The sequence below is a fragment of the Archocentrus centrarchus genome, chromosome 9 (genome assembly GCF_007364275.1).
Source record: "Archocentrus centrarchus isolate MPI-CPG fArcCen1 chromosome 9, fArcCen1, whole genome shotgun sequence".
NCBI lineage: Eukaryota > Metazoa > Chordata > Actinopteri > Cichliformes > Cichlidae > Archocentrus > Archocentrus centrarchus.
The window spans coordinates 5,975,756-5,993,101 of NC_044354.1; the positions used below are offsets into that span (position 1 = coordinate 5,975,756).

General features: G+C 39.3%; 1 protein-coding gene across 2 annotated transcripts in view; it reads right to left on the reverse strand.

Moving 5' to 3' along the window:
- Positions 1-1,462: 1,462 nt before the first annotated feature.
- The window catches only part of pi4kab (phosphatidylinositol 4-kinase, catalytic, alpha b), a 28,443-nt gene continuing 12,559 nt past the window's right edge, over positions 1,463-17,346 (reverse strand). The window contains exons 21-55 of one of the 2 annotated variants that reach the window (XM_030738275.1): positions 17,071-17,207; positions 16,861-16,994; positions 16,664-16,746; positions 16,504-16,574; positions 16,259-16,383; positions 16,086-16,167; positions 15,796-15,879; positions 15,369-15,458; positions 15,068-15,187; positions 14,091-14,105; positions 13,871-13,963; positions 13,621-13,777; positions 13,388-13,515; positions 13,119-13,277; positions 12,617-12,768; positions 12,426-12,533; positions 12,201-12,328; positions 11,824-11,982; positions 11,646-11,725; positions 11,163-11,362; positions 9,651-9,741; positions 8,886-9,053; positions 8,351-8,404; positions 8,135-8,255; positions 6,962-7,091; positions 5,998-6,141; positions 5,808-5,878; positions 4,363-4,469; positions 4,139-4,243; positions 3,897-4,022; positions 3,673-3,793; positions 3,075-3,234; positions 2,908-2,997; positions 2,716-2,799; positions 1,463-2,520 (exon numbers count right to left, since the gene is read on the reverse strand). In XM_030738275.1, coding sequence (XP_030594135.1) covers positions 2,469-2,520; positions 2,716-2,799; positions 2,908-2,997; positions 3,075-3,234; positions 3,673-3,793; positions 3,897-4,022; positions 4,139-4,243; positions 4,363-4,469; positions 5,808-5,878; positions 5,998-6,141; positions 6,962-7,091; positions 8,135-8,255; positions 8,351-8,404; positions 8,886-9,053; positions 9,651-9,741; positions 11,163-11,362; positions 11,646-11,725; positions 11,824-11,982; positions 12,201-12,328; positions 12,426-12,533; positions 12,617-12,768; positions 13,119-13,277; positions 13,388-13,515; positions 13,621-13,777; positions 13,871-13,963; positions 14,091-14,105; positions 15,068-15,187; positions 15,369-15,458; positions 15,796-15,879; positions 16,086-16,167; positions 16,259-16,383; positions 16,504-16,574; positions 16,664-16,746; positions 16,861-16,994; positions 17,071-17,207 — 3,929 coding nt within the window. In that variant the 3' untranslated portion in view covers positions 1,463-2,468. The remainder of the gene's footprint in view (positions 2,521-2,715; positions 2,800-2,907; positions 2,998-3,074; positions 3,235-3,672; positions 3,794-3,896; positions 4,023-4,138; positions 4,244-4,362; positions 4,470-5,807; positions 5,879-5,997; positions 6,142-6,961; positions 7,092-8,134; positions 8,256-8,350; positions 8,405-8,885; positions 9,054-9,650; positions 9,742-11,162; positions 11,363-11,645; positions 11,726-11,823; positions 11,983-12,200; positions 12,329-12,425; positions 12,534-12,616; positions 12,769-13,118; positions 13,278-13,387; positions 13,516-13,620; positions 13,778-13,870; positions 13,964-14,090; positions 14,106-15,067; positions 15,188-15,368; positions 15,459-15,795; positions 15,880-16,085; positions 16,168-16,258; positions 16,384-16,503; positions 16,575-16,663; positions 16,747-16,860; positions 16,995-17,070; positions 17,208-17,346) is intronic. The other variant, XM_030738276.1, reaches the window with a different exon arrangement.

The following is a 17,346-nucleotide window of genomic DNA, read 5'->3' on the forward strand; positions in this document are numbered from 1 at the left end:
AAGAAATATGACTATATAGAAAAATAAACAACAAACAGTGACGTTTATGTGCTGTATCAGTGCTGAAATATAAACTAAACCTGGTGAACTTGTCAGTTTTTTAAAGACAGTTTCTAGAGGTAAGCCTTGACTTCAAAAATGACTAAAACATAACACTGCAGTCTATAAAGATAAATTTTTCTGATGTATTTTGCAGTCACATTAATAACATCTGGTCTTTTATAATCAGCTACTAATACAGCATGAATTATTTTCATGTCACTTTTGTGTGACTAGAAGGGTTTTTTTTTTTGGAACAAACCAGGGCAGATTTCTGCAGTTTCAAATGTAAGTAAAAGCAAGTAAAATCAACTTAATTGTAACTGATTTGTCTCCAACACCAACTGCTACTGCAGGACACTTCAACAGTACTTACAACTGTGATGCAATACCATCATGATAAGTCGCCCACAAATATCCTAGTACCATGATACAGTGATTATGCAATACTTGATACATTGCACAACTCTCATCTATGATACATTCACTGAACTGTGGTTAGTGTGCGTCTATGATCAATATTATAAGGTTTGGGTCTGGACTTTGACTGAGCCATTACAACACCTCGATTATTTTCTTTTTCAGCCATTCTGTTGTAGATTTGCTGCTGTGTGGGGGAATCATTGTCCTACTGCATGGCAAATTTTAGCTGCCAAACAGGTGGCCTCACATTTGACTCTAGAGTACTTTGGTATACAGAGAAGTTCATGGTTGACTCAATAACTCCTAGGCATCAGTCATGGCCAGGTGACAGCAAAACATGCCCAAATCATCACGCCTTCATCACCGTGCTTGACAGTTGTTATGCGACGTTTGCGCTGATATGCTGTTTGTTTTTGGCCAAACGTGGTGCTGTGCATTATGGCCAAACATCTCCACTTTGCTCTCATCTGTCCAAAGGGAACTGTTCCAGAACTCTTGTAGTTCCCTCAGATGCAACTTTGCAAACCTAAGCTGTGCTGCCATGTTCTTTTTCCTGGCACCCTTCCAAATAAGCCATACTTGTTCAGGTTTTTTTTTTTTTTTTTTTTTTTAATTGTACCTTCATGAACTTTAATATTTAACATGTTAACTGAGCCCTAAGTTGGAGCTCTTGAGATTTTTTTTTTGCAGTTTCTCTGAGAATTACATGATCTGACCTTGGGGTGAATTTGCTGGGATGTCCACTCTTGGGAAGACTGTGGTATTGTGTTAACACACACCTGAATGCTCCAGACCAGCAAACTTCCAAAACTTCTTTTACAGAGGTGGTCACTTGCTGATGATCAGAAACTGGCACTGATATGACAATATACTGCTCAATATTTTGCCCTAACTTACTTTACAGGAGCACCAAGTGTAACTCGTTCGATCTTGTGCAATAAGGGCTACAGTATGTGATTTTCACAAGGTATCAAGAAATAGTGTGTCTTCAATAATGACAATTCTTTATTTGATTTCATATTTTACGCATTCTCATCCAAAAGGCATGAAGATAGAAAAGGAGACAGAAAATGGGTCATGGCTATAAATATATATATAAAGAGAGGCAAAATCTTTACAACCGGTAACAATACATGAAGGCTTAAGCTGACCGTACAGAAATGGGGCACAGCACTTTGGATTACTAAAATAATTCTGAACAAAAGCCACATTGGACACAGGCTACATGGTAGTTAACAATTAACTTCATGCAACTGCCCAACATTTAAGCTGTGCCTTACCGTCACACACAAACAATAGAAAAGATTGTTTTCTTTTCATTTATTTATTTTCCCTCCCCCTTTGGCAATGCTAAATATACAAAACTCAGCCCCAGTGTTTCCCAGAACTTGTGTGCATCATTTCTTCTGCTGAAAGTGGAAATTTGAAAAATACAGACAGACGTCTATACAGTCAAGTCTCACTGTTAAATACAAGTACCATGCCACAGATCAAAGTACTCTGGTCCATTATAAAGAGAAGCACAGTAGTACAGTCAAGTACGAGATGACGGAATAGGCCACATTGGTCAGAACTGAAACTGGTCTATTTTAGCTACTCCAATTACATTTCAAACCCCATCTAAAATCAACAGTATCACGAACATTCACGAATCATTTAAATTTGGCACAAATGCTAATAACGTATTTTTACTTAACGTGCAGATTACCGAGCATTTTTTTTCTAAGTACACAGAAGTCAAGATGCAAGTGCAATAGAATAATAATTAATAATAAAATTTCAATGTGACATAATAAATAAGGGAAAATACAACTAAAATAAAGCAAATATGTTTTAAAAATGAAACAAGATGCTAAAGCAAACACGAAAGGACAGCAGCCAACAATCAGCAAAAACAGTGAGCCACAATCTTCATTGGTGAACATCAATAAAGGCACACACACAAACTCACGCACGCGCACACACTATGATCCAGCCAATATATGCACATGCTTAGGCACAAACGTTTAATATGGGATCTGATTTTGGTAATACTGGATCATGTCATAGGTCCTGCTCCTGTAAAGAAAAAAAATGAAAAAAGGATGCAATCAGAAATACATTTTTTTCTATTTTTCTCTCTCTCTCTCTCTCTCTCTCTCTCTCTCTATATATATATATATATATATATATATATATATATATATATATATATATATATATATATATATATATATATATATATATATATATATATATAAAAGCTGCACCAACCTGTTGCTGAGGAAGCAGTTCTGGATGACTTTGATGATGAAGGACGCAGCATCTTTTTCACTCAAACCCGGGTTGAATCGCTGCCTACATGTGAGAAACAAGACTTAACAACAGCAGCTATCACGCAAGCTCCTTATTATCTAATTCATAGCAGCATAAAAACTGCAGAAAACATTCACATGCATGACTCACTTGAGTAATTTGATGGTCTGTCCTCTGAAGCAGGGAAGGCCAGTGTCCAGCATGAGCGTGACCAGGGAGACAACAGCATCCATGTAGGGCCTGATTCACCACAGAAACCTGTCTTAATGTTACATGTTACCATCCAAAGTGCAGTTAATAGTTTCTTTAGTACTCACCTGACAGCCAGGTATCCCCTCACGCACATCTCCATGAACCACTTGAAGGGTGTCGCCTCCATCTTCCCACCCATTATCATCACCATCTCATCGGTTAGCTTGATATCTGGCTCCCAGCCGAGGTTTCCACCGGGAGAACTTTCAAACATGAACCCAAAGTCTGGAAACAAACGAACACACAGATGCACTTTGAATAAATAGATTTGATTTTTTTTTTTTTTAAATAGGAGTGGGGAAAAGTCAAACACAAGATAATGCCATGTAATTAATACAAGTATGAATATTCAGAAGAGGTTTCAGAGACTGCAGTCAGAACTTCAGATGCACTCTGCAGTACTACGTAGTTTTTAAGAGCTTAAAAGAAAATGGCTTTAAAAATTTTTTTATGTATTTTTTGTCTGTGCCAAACATGAACTGCTTTCTATTGCTTTAAGAACACTTGCAGAGACTTAAAATGCTTTTAAGAATGGTAGTCCACTAAAGGGCTGAGTGTTTATGGGGAAAAAGTGGCTATTTTATTTGAATTAAAACTAAATGGATAAAAGCAACTCAAATGACATCTTCAATAAGAGATCACAGAAACACACAGTATACTCACCGATGTGAATGATGTGGCCCTGGCTGTCCAGCATAATGTTGCCATTGTGCCTGTCTTTTATTTGCAGCAGGAAGAGCAGCAAGCTGTAAGCTGCCATACTGCGAATGAAGTTGTACCGTGCCTGAAAGGACAAGTGTTGGAAGGAATATCGAAATAATCTGTCAGTAACAAATACGGTCTTATAACTGGCTGATGACTAGAAAACCCTGAGATTCAGCATTTACCTTCTGGAAGGCTAGGGTGGATTCATCTCCATACTGATTCCTGAAATAGTCGTACATGCCAAAGTCTGTCTGTCGGCCCAGTTGGTCACGAGACTTGCAGTCGGGGATGCACTCAATCACACCACACTGTGGTGGAACATCAGGAAGAGGAGGAAGAAGAGGGGTGCAAGTTACAGGAACTACAGATTTGCACATCCAATAGTTCATGTCAGGAAGGAGTTTACAAGAAGATATGAACTTACTCCTGGAGCAGTGGCCACCACCCTGTAAGGAAACACATAGAGATCGAGGCCCACCATCTGGAAGATGTTCTTAAAGAGGCTGATGATCTGAAGAGCCAGCATATCCTGTGAACACAAACCAGTATATGGTAAACAAAATTATTTCTGGCAAAAAAAACCCCCAAAAACAAACAGATTCATGAGATAGATAAGTGATTTGGAAGGGGGGTGGGCAGAACTGTGACCTGTCTGCAGTCATCTCCAACTTTGAAGATGGCTGCCTGCCAGCAGATTCTCTTTGCCTCCTCTTCATTCTTCCCCTCATCCACAGAATCTGAGCGACACAGCAGACCTGCGGGAGAGAGGTCATGGCACACTTTTGATCTGAGCACACGTTTAATAATAATAATTTTATTTGTTATTTTGTTTATTTTATATATATATATATATATATATATATATATATATATATATATATATATATATAAAACCTGCCAAGGAACAGCAGATGCAAATTAGCTTTAAGCTAACTCTGGTACAATGCATCAAATGGCACCATTTATGTTAATACTGTATATGGTCCCTTTTTAAATAAATTAAAGTAAATAGAAGAGAACTGGACCGCGGATTGAGCCCTAAGGGACTCCACATACAAGAGGCGCTGATAGGAAATATGCTGCTTTTCCACCAGTACCTACTCAGCTCAGCTCAACTCAACTTGGCTCAACTAGGTTTTTAGGGTTTTCCATTAACTGGTAGTACCTGGTACCAGGTACCTTTTTAGTACCTACTCAGCCAGATTACCTGAAACGTCAGTTGTTGAGGATATCTTGAACTTTTCTGTCGGTAAGCACTGCTGTTTTTGCCGCCGTTAGCTGCTGTTAGCTTCTGTTCACCAGCATTAGTGAAACTTTCTTTGAAGTGGATCATTGTTGGACTCTTAGCGAAGAAAGTCTCAAATGATGTGAGAATGTAATCAAACTGTTTATCAGAGGGAAAGTGTGATTTTTAGGACACTTAAACCTAATATTAGCTGGCATAATGTTAGCTTATAACCAGTTGTTGTTACAAGGGAGGGTCGCATGCCTAATCTGCGGACAATAAGTAACTGCAACAATATCGGGAATAAATAAGCATATTTATGAACGTTTTCATGTGTTAGAGTCCTGACTTCAGTTCAGGAGATGATGCTGAAGTGAGGAGGCAGAGAATGATGTGGCATTTTTGTCGCATTGTCTCTTTCCTGCAAGTTTTTGTTTCTTTGGAGAAAGGGACCCCTTTTCAGATGATAAAACATAGGTATGATCCTTCATATCTTGAGTCTGAAGGTACAGACATAAATTAAAATGTGCCTCCACGCCACATGAACGCCTTAAGAGTTCTATTCTCGTTTTTTGGCATACTATGCATATGGCCAGTCTCTAGCCACATACATAAAATGCAATTAGGTGGAATGGCAATGTCCACCGTGGCTACTGTATACATGATGGTGGGTTTGTTGGAAGACCTAATTACACACTAATCAATGTATATTTATGTGTACAATATTCTTATTTCTATTAAATATCCTCAAAAAAAATGACTGACTGTGCCTTTAATTTCAGAATTTCTAACTAGGTAACTGAAACACAAATTATTATGCAAAGCAGGGCAGCACATGTCTGAAGGAGACATTTAACATTGCCAGTACCTTCTTTTTCCAGCTCAATGACTCCACACCGCTTAACTTTGAACTTGGCCAGGTAGGGAGCCTTGGCAGCACTAAATAAAAGCACAAAGAGTAGAAAAGCATATTTTTTTTTTTTTTTTTTTTACACTTTGACATTTCACTGTGTTTTATTTTAATTCTTGAAAATATAGAAGCTGGTTGTGAGGCCCACCTCTGCATAGGGGTACCAGACTTATAATCTATATCCAAAACTATGGCCTCTGGGTTGCTGGGCAGATAACAGCCAGGTTGGACTTTGATCTGTGACATGGCATCCAGACAGGCCCTCTTCCTCTCCTCTCCTTTGGGAAAGGGTCTGACAAGGACAAACAAAACAACTTAGAGTTACAACACTTCTAGGTCTATTACCTCTGTTACTCAGAAAAGCATGCATGGGTATCTCCATGAATGACTCCAGACCACATGTGACAGCCGGGCTCTGCTGTTAATCACAGAGGGAAGACACCAGGGTAGAGAGTTGAAGTCAGGGGACAGAACTTTCTCCTCTGGCTTGTTGCAATTAGTGCTGTAATGAGGACAGAGGGGAATTTGCCAACCTCCAGTGGGATGACAAAACATTCTCTGTATGAAGGTTGTCAGAAAACAACTCATCAGCTGCAGAGTGTACACACTGGTGGACAAGTAGTAAGGGGCTGGGGAAACACAGAATAGGCTGTTTTCCAAAATGAAGCATGATGGGAGTGACAGTGAAGGAACAAACAGACAAATAAATGAACAACAAAGGGATTTAGGGAGCAGAACACTGGACCCAGGGAAAGAAACAAAGCCTCTTGGCTCATGGGAATAAGGGTTATCACTTCATGAACACTTCGCAGATTACCAAGAGAAATCTGTTTAAACAGAAAGGTTTAACTCCAGTATCTGCTTTGAAATCCCCTGAAAAAGACCAAGACTTTAGATTAATATTTTTTGTTTCAGGTTCTCATGATTCATGAGACTGAGGATCATTGTAAGGGACAAAGGAAAAAAACATGATATGAAAGTAACACTGTGGCAAACATTCACTTTGGAAATTGTCCAAAACCCCTCTAAATTCAAAAGCATTGGACTTAAGTGGGAAATCAATTTAAAATGTGTAAACTCAGTGAAATAAAAAGAGTAAAGTGTGTTCATACTTAATAATGGCTGATACATTGGTTATTTCATTGAAGAAGTCAAACTCCCTCTGGTAGAAGTCTTTGGCCGGGCCAGACAGTGAGTTGATGATCTCCTCCACCATCTGCTCCAACAGCTCTCCTATGTCCGCTGCAGGAGGAGAGAAGATCTTAAGTTTTTACAACTGTAGCCGACATATTGTGGTGTGGTTGCAAATGTGCTGACTCATGACTCAGTTACACTAAGGTAAATCAGGATGACAACCTCCTTGTGACCAGGAAAATAAATAAATAAAAAATAAAACTGTGGTTGCCCAGTGGCTGCACTGGATTCTTTTGCATTCGGTGACCGATTTCAAGTAGCTGCAGCAACCGACCGGTCACCAAAAGGTTAAACGTGCAATACCGTCAACCTCTGGGTGACCACTTTCAATCGCAAGGTGTTTGCACAGGTCGCCTGTTGGGAGACAACCTGTCTCCAGACAGTTGCAGCCCAGTTCAGGCTTACCGCAATCACTGTCAGACAGATTGGTGAGTGTTTGTAAATAACTTCCATGATAAATGCAGATAGACTGCCAACACCTTGCAATCAGTCTGCACCAATAAGCGCAACCCATCTGATACATGTCTCTTTACAGCAGGGGACTCAACTCAACTGGTTGCCAACTAGTTGCATTCTAGTTATATTCCTATAAAAAGAAACACTGCTGAGAACTTCTGTCTTTTTGCAGTTAAATAGCCATCCTGCAGCAACTGCATCGCCATTTCTGGAAGAATTTCTGTTTCAAATCTGTGAAGTTCTAGCTGGACTTTGAATCTAAGTAGTTAGTGTGAATTTCTGTTTAATGTGAATTTCTGTGGATGTAGATGGCAACAAAGTAGTTTTCAAAGATTTATCACAGGAAATTACTGCATTATCACGAACAGATTGCATATAATTGCTAACTTGATCCAAACTGACAGAAGACTGACTCTGTCTTATTACTGTTTTATCACCATATTGATGCATCAAAGCTGCTTTGAAGATGGCAACTGACTGCGAGTGGTCGCAGACCTAATCCCCGTCTTCAAACCAACCATTTCAAAGGCAGTGAAAGCAAGTTCATTGCACACGGTTGTGCCGTAGTCTCCACCCACTGCATTCCCCATAACGACTGCAGCATTAGAAAGAAATAGCGAGGGTGAGCGTCTCACGGTCTTTCTGGTTTCCTTCTTCATCCAGATATATGTTGGTTTTCATGTTCCAGATGAACTGGTGAGCCAGCAGTTGAGACTTCTGAGCAGCCCACAAGATGTACTCTCTTACATATCCCATCTGCATCAGGGTGCAGAAGGAAAAAGACAGGGAAAGTTGATTATTTATTCATGTTAAGAGGGCTTTGTATTTGCTGACTCAGAAAATATAATTACCTTGTCATAACGAAGTGCTTGGACAATTTGGGGAATGTAAAACAAAATGGCGTCCTAAAAAGAGAATAAAAACAAATGCTTTTGGTCAACACTACACCAATAATTCAGCTTATTAGGGTAAACTTCAGTTCTAATCATGTTTAAAATTGTCGACCACTTGAAAAAGATTTTATTGCACAGATTATTGCATAGATTTTGGAGCACTTTTGCAAGGAACAGTGGGCAAATACTGCCAAGTCAAGATATGCTGTAATGATAGACTCCTACCCAAGAAATCTAAAGGTGCTTCAACAAAGTATTAGTTCAAGAGTGTGCGCACTTATGCAGCCAGCTTATTGTACTGTTTTTCTGTATTTGTTTTTCAATTTAATTGTACATGTTATAGGCCACATTACAGGTGGGAACAGTTTTGAAATGATTTATTGTGGTCTTATTTTTAACACCACAAAAACCTGGCATTTTAACAGAGGTGTGTATACTTTTCATAGCCACTGTATGTGAAAAAAAATTAAAATAATTGTGTATTGCTACATACGGGAGGAAAGGAGCGGAGCACTTTGACCCCATACTGGGCAGTGAGGGGATGAGGAGGGTACATGGAAGAGAAGTAGGATAGTCCAGTTGGGGGATCTGCTGGGGCCCAGCACAGAATATGGCTCAGCTCTGGAGAGTCAGCATCAATTGTGTGCCAGGTCACCAGGAACTGTAGAAAAACATAAAAATGTATTACATTTAAATGCACATTTGCACCATAATAGGTTCCATTTAATGTGCAGCATGTATCACAAGATCAGTTCTGATGGTGTGCAAACTAGCCTCCAGAGGAAGCTGTGTTTATTAGTTACTAAAATAACTGAAATAAACAAGCATGATATGTCAAAAAGAATTATCTGCAAATTACTGTGGTCCTTGGGGAAAGCAGTGTTTTACCTCCCCTGTTTCTTCTTTAAACAGGTACAAGGCTCATTAAGAGTTCAATCAAGCAGAACTAAACACAAAGGACTGGAGACGGCCAGAGGGGACACGATAACTCAATAACACAATCATTTCTCATGTGACAATACAGCCACTTGAAAAACTGTGACAAACAAAACTTCCTTTGTTTAGTTTTTGTTTGTTTCACGTTGAAAGTTACTGTAAAAACGGTGACATGTGAATTTTATTTTCTGGATGTGTAAGCTTGTTCTTGCACAAAACATGCTCCCGACACTTCCAAATAAAAGCATCGTGAATGAAACCAAATGAATGACAAACATCACTGTCCATCTGGTGGTTTGTAAAAGCAGGTGGACGACCTCACCTTGACCGCCTCAGGAACGTCACACACGGCAGCCGGATCCATTCGCACTAAACGAGTCACCTCAGAGACAATAGCCTCTGTGTTTTTAAATCTAAAAAAAAAAACAATAAAATTCAGTAAATGGCTATGTCTTTAGTTGAATGCCATAGGACATCTTATTTCAACAACAAAATTATTTTAGTTGGTAAATAAGCCAAAGTCAGCTGTAATTAGAGTGTAATTAGATACAGTTACATTCATAAATACTTGGACAGAAACAATTTTTGTAGTTTTGACTCTGTACACCACCACAGTAGGTTTTAAATCGAGCAAAAAAACGGTCAAATCCAGACTTTCAGTTTTTACTCAAGGGTTTAACAGAGGCTGAAAATGACCAAAATTAACTGGACACTTGACTGTCAAACGCTTTCATGGCCAGGTGAGGCCTTTTTGATTGTTATTCTATGAAAAATTAAGCAAATAAAACATCTGGAGCTGATTCAAAGAACCCAAAGTCCAAGAACAGACTTTGCCAGAAATCATCTAACAGAGCCTTCCTATTTTTAATTTTTAATTTTTTTTTTTTAACCACAACTGTACTCTCTGACAAATGCAGCAAAAACTGACTGGATGGTGTTTACAGTACAAAAAGATAATGACCCCAAGCATACTGCAAATGCATCCCAAGACAATGAAATGGGATGTTCTTCAAAGCCAAAGTCACTCACCTTAACTCAATAGAGCATGCTTTTAAGTTACTGAAGATAAAACTGAGACAAGCAGCAAAACCCACACAAAGCATCTCAACGAAAGCATCTGGTGATGTCCATGGGTTCTAGGCTTCAGGCAGTGATTGACTGCAAAGGATTTTCATCTAAGTATCATGTTTAAAATTATGTTAGTTTGTCCAATTACTTCTGGGCCTCTGAAAATGGGGGACCGTGTGTAAAAATGGCTCTAAGGGACAGTGGACAAAGGATATTGAATATGGGAATCCTGCCAGGCAGGAGGAAAAGAGGAAGACCACAGAGGAATTTTATGGATGGTATGGATAGGGTGAGATGGAGGCAGATGATCCTCTGTGGCAACCCCTAAAGGGAGCAGCCAAAAGAAGAAGACCACCTACATTTTCAATTTAATTATGTAATTTTAACCTATGGTTAATTATTCATGATGCTGAAAATGCAGTAATTTCTTAAAATTGCACCTACGTCATAATGACATAATAAGGACCTATCGTTTGATTGAATGCCTGCTATTAATAATCCACTAAACATTTAAAAAGGAATTAATCTTTTTTTTTTAGATTACCTTGCACATTTAATTAAGCATTATTACAACAAGCAGTTTTGCTTGTAGTGGAGTAAGTCAGTAATGTAGCATTATTTATTACACTTTTGCCCTTTTTAAAACTCTATTAAGTGGCTTCAGGTACTTCAATCATCAAGTTTTTCCAGTTTTCAGACTAGACAAACTGTATTATACTCACAATGATGAAACTGGGGATGCAATGCATTTGGATTTTCTGTGTACCTGGCAGGAAGCTGCAAGGCAAGGTAGGGTGCTATGTTCCAGGCTAGATTGACGTTGTCCTTCCACTGTTTCTCTGTCAGACTGATATATTTGGACCTCCAGTTAGCAATACTCGTCTCCACTGACTGTTCTGTAGTAATGGCAAGCTCTTGAGTGGATAATGGATTGTACCATATCGTCAGCCGCTCAATCTCACTGGCCTGGAACAAAACATACAGGTTTAAGTCACACAGACTTAATGTAATTTACATGTTGAAGGTTCAAACACGGTGGGGCATGAAGCAGCTTTTTGGTCATACCAAGCCTAAATTAAAAGAGGACCTATTGTGCTGATTTCCAGTTCTTGTTATTCTAGAACTGCCCTTCAATTGCCTTGTATGATTTCCTGTCCAATATAAACTGCTCATAAAAATTCAAACACACTAAAACATGCACTTCACCTTGTTACCACATATTTATGAATATAAATATTTGATGAAATACCAGTAAAGCCAGAAGAAGAGTCCTGCGTTTCATGTAATACTTGTGCAGCTGCGTGCCTCTATTGCTTTTTTTAGACAGTCCTGAAATGTGTAAGAGAAATAGAAGAGCAGTTCATAATGAAGCAGATTCACTGTAACCAACTTTTCACATTTAATTTTAAACATGTTCTGCGTTTTACCTGATTTCTTTGATATGGTGGACATCCCTGAGGACAGAGGGTAGGTGTTGATCCATCCCTGAGCAACCTGCTGCCTCTGGCCCACTGCTGCATCAAGGCTGCTTCGGCTGTCAGTCACTGCCACTACAGACAGGCTGTTCACCGACATGTCTTGGGGATCTACGTAATGATAAATAGCATCAGGTCCAGATCTAAGGTTTCAAACTTCAAATATAAACTGTAAATGAAATAAAACTGATAGTTTGAAGATCGTGTGACAGTTTTTTTTAAGATAGAAGCATCAGTATAACATCACAGACTGATGACAACAACTGGATGAAATGGTAATTGATTAATAATTACTGATAGGCTAGGAAAGAGCTGTCTCAATGATGTACCTGGGGGAACCAGCTGGTTGGCAGTCAGGTACTTCTTGTCAGACTGCAGGCTGGCATAGAATTTGATCATTATACTGATGTCTTCTCTTAGTCTCTTATCTGTCTGAGTGGGAAACCTGGGAGTGGCGCTACACAGAAACAAACATGACAAATAAGTTATCAAACAGCTTTGAAAACACTAAACAGAGTTTTCTTTATTGCAAATAAATCTTTTTTTTTTATTACCTGAAGTAGTCGAAAGCTGTGGAATAGATTTTTTCTCGCAGTACGTTCCTGATGGTAGCGTTTGTTACCACATCAGCATGCAGAAGATTCAGACCAAGAGTCAGCAGCCTGAAATAAAGTAAAATGAAGATACAACCGTTTAGGATTACATATTTATTGCTGCTGGTAATGATCACGATATTTCAAATCACCTGAATCTTGGCCCAATGGCGGCCACATGTTTGTTTAGGCTGCTTTTGGATCCTCCTACGCTCAGAGACAGAGATCTCTGTAATATGGCAGTGAAAATCTCCACTTGGTCAGCACTGCAGTACTTGGCTATCTCAAACCTCTGCACCAGAAACTGGAAGAAGAAGAAAAAAAGGAATAAAATAGATTGTGTTTCCAACTGTTTCCATTTTGTAGAAACAGAAAAACCCAAAGAAGCCGTGGAGCTGATCAGATCCAAAAATTCTTGGGATGATCAATTCTTCAAGATGTAGCATATAAAAACATATTTAAAAATGTATTAATATTGAGCTACAATACACACTGAGTGCACACATTCAGTACTGCCTTTAATAAAATAGCCACTCTTTAAAAGTATACACAACTGACAAAAACCATCCAGCAAGGCAGCAGTTATGTATAAGACGGCAACAGAGGAAACAAGAAATCAGTAACAGAGCAGTAGTTTATCTGTGTGTCACTGACCTCTATCCACAGGAAGTGGGGGACAACATCAGGAGCGCAGGGTGCAGGCTGACTCTCCTCAGAGACGGCCAGAGGGCCGGCCTCCACCTTAGCCTCTGAGAACAAACCCATCTTCAGCTCTACCGTCATCTGCCAAGCTCCTGCCATTTCACGCATGAACTAAGAAGATGGAAACATTAAAGATAATCAATTTATTATGAAATACATTTTGAAACTGAATACACATTCATATGATTGTTTAAAATGACTTTACGAGAAGTGACACATACTGGCACTTCCACTCCATTGTGTGCGGCCAGAAGCCATTCCCAGCAGGCAATAGCAGTTTCCATGCCATGTTCTGTAAACATCTTCAGAGGAGACCAACAAAGATGGTGCAAGAGCAGTGGATCGCAGTCTGAAAGCCACACGGAAAAGCAAGAAAATTACTAACGAAAACTGAACTCTATTTTAAAAAAAACAAAAAAAAACAAGGACTATATAAATGAGCAGAGCTACTCACTTTTGGTAGTTATAAGGAGGGCAGCCATCTTGAACATGGCCTGGGTGAAGGCCTCAGGATTTTTTTTGTCCAGAGCACTGGTCATCTGTTGGATCATCAACTTGTTGAGATCTGACTGGCTATGAGTCGCCTCTGAGAACTGGATCATACCAGCCACCTAGACAGTAAATGAAAAAAGACAGGAGATAGCCTCAGAGAGCTCAGGAGCATAGGAGTACTTGTTTTCTTAAATATTCCTAATAAAGTTTACCTCTCCTGTGTACCGGTTTCTCAGGTTGAGTGATGCCATGAAGTTGGAGTAGTCCTTCTTCACACATGCTGGTCTCTCTGTCAGCTGGGTGGTCTGAAGGGAAAAACAGTGTAACTGCCAAAAAACTGCAAACTATGAAAGCATGATTCATAGCTTTTATGTCACACTTGGATATGTCATGCCTGAGCCCTGTTTCTCTGTATTTAGTGTTCAGACCAACCTGAGGGAAAGCAGCCTACGGTTGGCCACATGGTGGAGGACAGTACCAGCATAACCAGTAAGCCAAATGGGCAACCAGCCAGCCAGCCAGCCAGCCAACCAACACACCAGTCCATTGCAGGTAAGTAACCAGGTAACCAGCAAATCCGTATACCAGCCAAGCAACCAGGTAGGTAGTTCGGGGCAGTTTAATAAAGACAAAATACAACAAATGAAGCAAATGAAAAGACAGATATAGCAGAACGCAGGCCCAAGAACATATCATCACCTCATTAAAATAATGGCCTAAGTCATTTTTTTAGGGTTTTCAGAAAAGACAAAAAACTCAACGAAAAATAAAAATCCACATGATTTAGGCAAAAATAAAACTTCCATTAAAAAATGACTTAGTCCGTTATTTTAACAAGGCGACGACATGAGAAATGCCTAGCAAGCAAAATAATGTCACGCAGACTAGTAAGCATGCACACATGAACATAGACAACTACAAATAGTTTACAGAGCTATAAAATAAAACACATAAAATATAAGTGCACAAATAAAATAAACTTTTTTTGAATACAAACAGAACACCAAAGGCTTTGACAAAGCTGCTAAATTGCACACGTGTCATGTTAAAAAGCCATTTATGTTGGACAGTTGTTAATATGCATTAAATCAAAAAAGCCCGTGTGGCCATTTGCAATTAAATGTTTTTTGTTTGCAATCCGCTCCTAGTAGAGTATGTTGCCAAAATGCTTCTGATTCTAAAATTCTGATTATACTTGGCAGGACTGTGTATATATAAAAAATACAGTATTCTTAAAGTGATTAAAATCTTTCTGCAGTTTTGTTCAAATGCAGCTGGCAGATTCCCACCATCTGTTTGGCATTTTATCTAAATTCTACTTGTCATTTAATCAGGGTTTATTATTCATGGTATGATACCTGCAATACCTGCAGGATCTGTGTGTGCATGCAAGTGTATCTGTGACTCACGCCTAGTGTAGTACTCTGTCTGTTGTAGCCTGCAAAGTGAAGTATGCTTTCTGTGGCCATTGCGAGGCCAGTGTGCTGTGACAGTCCTGACACCCAGATCTGATGTTTGTTCAGGTACTCCTGCAAGAAAAAAAAGTAATAATAGATATGATAAGCATCCTGTACAGTCACTTATGCCATGTTTACTCAAAGTAAACACTACTTTTTAAAATTAAAAGGTAAAAGGTGGTACAAGTGAATTGCCTGCTTTAATTAAATCTATACTGACCATCTATTAAATGAAAATGTGGAAGAAACTGACCTGTAGGTGGGACTTTGTGACTGAAGGAGCCCATTTCATTGCCTCTTTCAGGATCTCACCACAGCGAGCAGCAAAGTCTTTTACTATACTCTAAAAGGAGTTTAGGAAATATGGATATAACACTGCTTTATTAACAACAGGAGGGGTGGACATCCAGTCTGAGTAAAATAAATTCTAGCACAAACTGCTTAAATTAAGACTTTCTAATTGATTTTTGTTCTTATAAATTCCATAACAAGGAGAAAATCTACCACAAAATTTAATACTTTTATTAAAATCTGACAGTATTTTGTAAAGCCATAACCTTATTCCACCATTAAAAGACAGTTTAGACTTCAAGCTGAGAAGAACTCTAGCACTACTAATTTTGAAGCCCATACTGTGCTGTCCTCTAGTGGTCATAAGTGTTAAAACAGCCCAAACTCACCTCTCTGGCTTCATATGTGTCAGGAACAGTGATCCTGTATGGGGTGTCGGGAATATCATAGTATGGTTGATCCTTGTGAATGTCCTGAGTAAAAGGAAAATACATTTGTTGCACATGAGGTCTATGTTTGCAGTTATTTAAACACTTCCATGAGATGTGATCAGTTCCAACAAAAATAACTTAAACTTTTTTATTCCACCACAACACACCGACTTGCCAACTCTGCATTATCTCGCTCATTATATGGGCTCAAACCAACAACCTGGCATCAACCTTCTCCTCATACTCACAGCGCTTAGTGACAGAGAGAGCGTCTGCAAAATGTCCAACATGGTCTTCAGCACACGACCGCTCCAAAGTAGATGGGGGAATCTGGTTCAGGTGTAGAAGGCACATAAAAATATTTACAAAAAGTGACGAGCAGGACAAACGCAGAAAAGATAACTGACTGATTACTACTCACGTCTCAGCCAAACCAGAGAGGTATTTGTCTGCCACTCTGCGGATCCTCTTGTGGGTGTGATTAAAGTTGATCAGCAAGAACTGGGCATGACGCTCCAATTCCTCTTCATGCTCTTTGGTCTTTGCCTGAAAACACAAAAAACAAAATGATATATTTTTTTTTTAATCCAGCAGTAAAAAGTCTGAGTTTAATAAAATCCCTCAAGTGCCAAATACTTCACTATTCAAAGGAACCATGTTACCTACCTTCTCAGCCATCATCTGAAGGAAGACATCAAATACCTTGTCACCAACACAAATGATGCACTGCATCATGCCTACAAAGATAAAAAGGAAAACTGAGAAAAACGGATTCCATATATGGAGCAACAGGATAACTAAAGTGGTCGCGGCATGCAGTCCTCACCAGATTTGTCTTTCTGGATGGCTTTGTCTTCAAAGTATCGAAACATCACCTGGAACCTATCGGGATCGTTGGATCTCAGCATCCTGAGAGAGGACAAGAGGAAAAGGGATATTACATTTTTGCACATTCTGACCTCACTATATTGAGGAATCCATGGTGAAAAAAGAAGAATTTAAGCTGATCCCAACAAAGCTGACCTCATGTATTCTAATCGGTAGACTGAGAGCAGGTACGTGGACATGGCAAAGTCTAGCTTGTTAATGAGGGCAGATCCTTCAGGAGGTGGGTCAAGAAGATTGCTGATGGTGGACCGCAGTTCATTCAACTCAGCCTAGAGGAAAGAAATTGAAAATGTGGTCCTGGTGTTGTTTTAATTTTTTTTATAAATCCAGATGTTGAACACGTACCGGTGTCACTGTGTCATTTTTCAGAGCCGAGTTGTACTGTAGCTCAGAGCGAAGAGGTTCTCCACTGGGGAAGGTCAGAAGGGGGGACTTGGTAGCAATCTCACACACGCCCTCGTACCACTCCTCCGGCCAAAGCCCTAAAAGGACAAAATATAAGTCAAGAAATACAGAAACATGTTGGGTTGCTACTATTAACCTTTTTCATCACAGACAAGGTGAACAGACAAGGAGCCTTGTGATGAGAGAAGCTTTACCCCATAAATGCAAACTCATGGC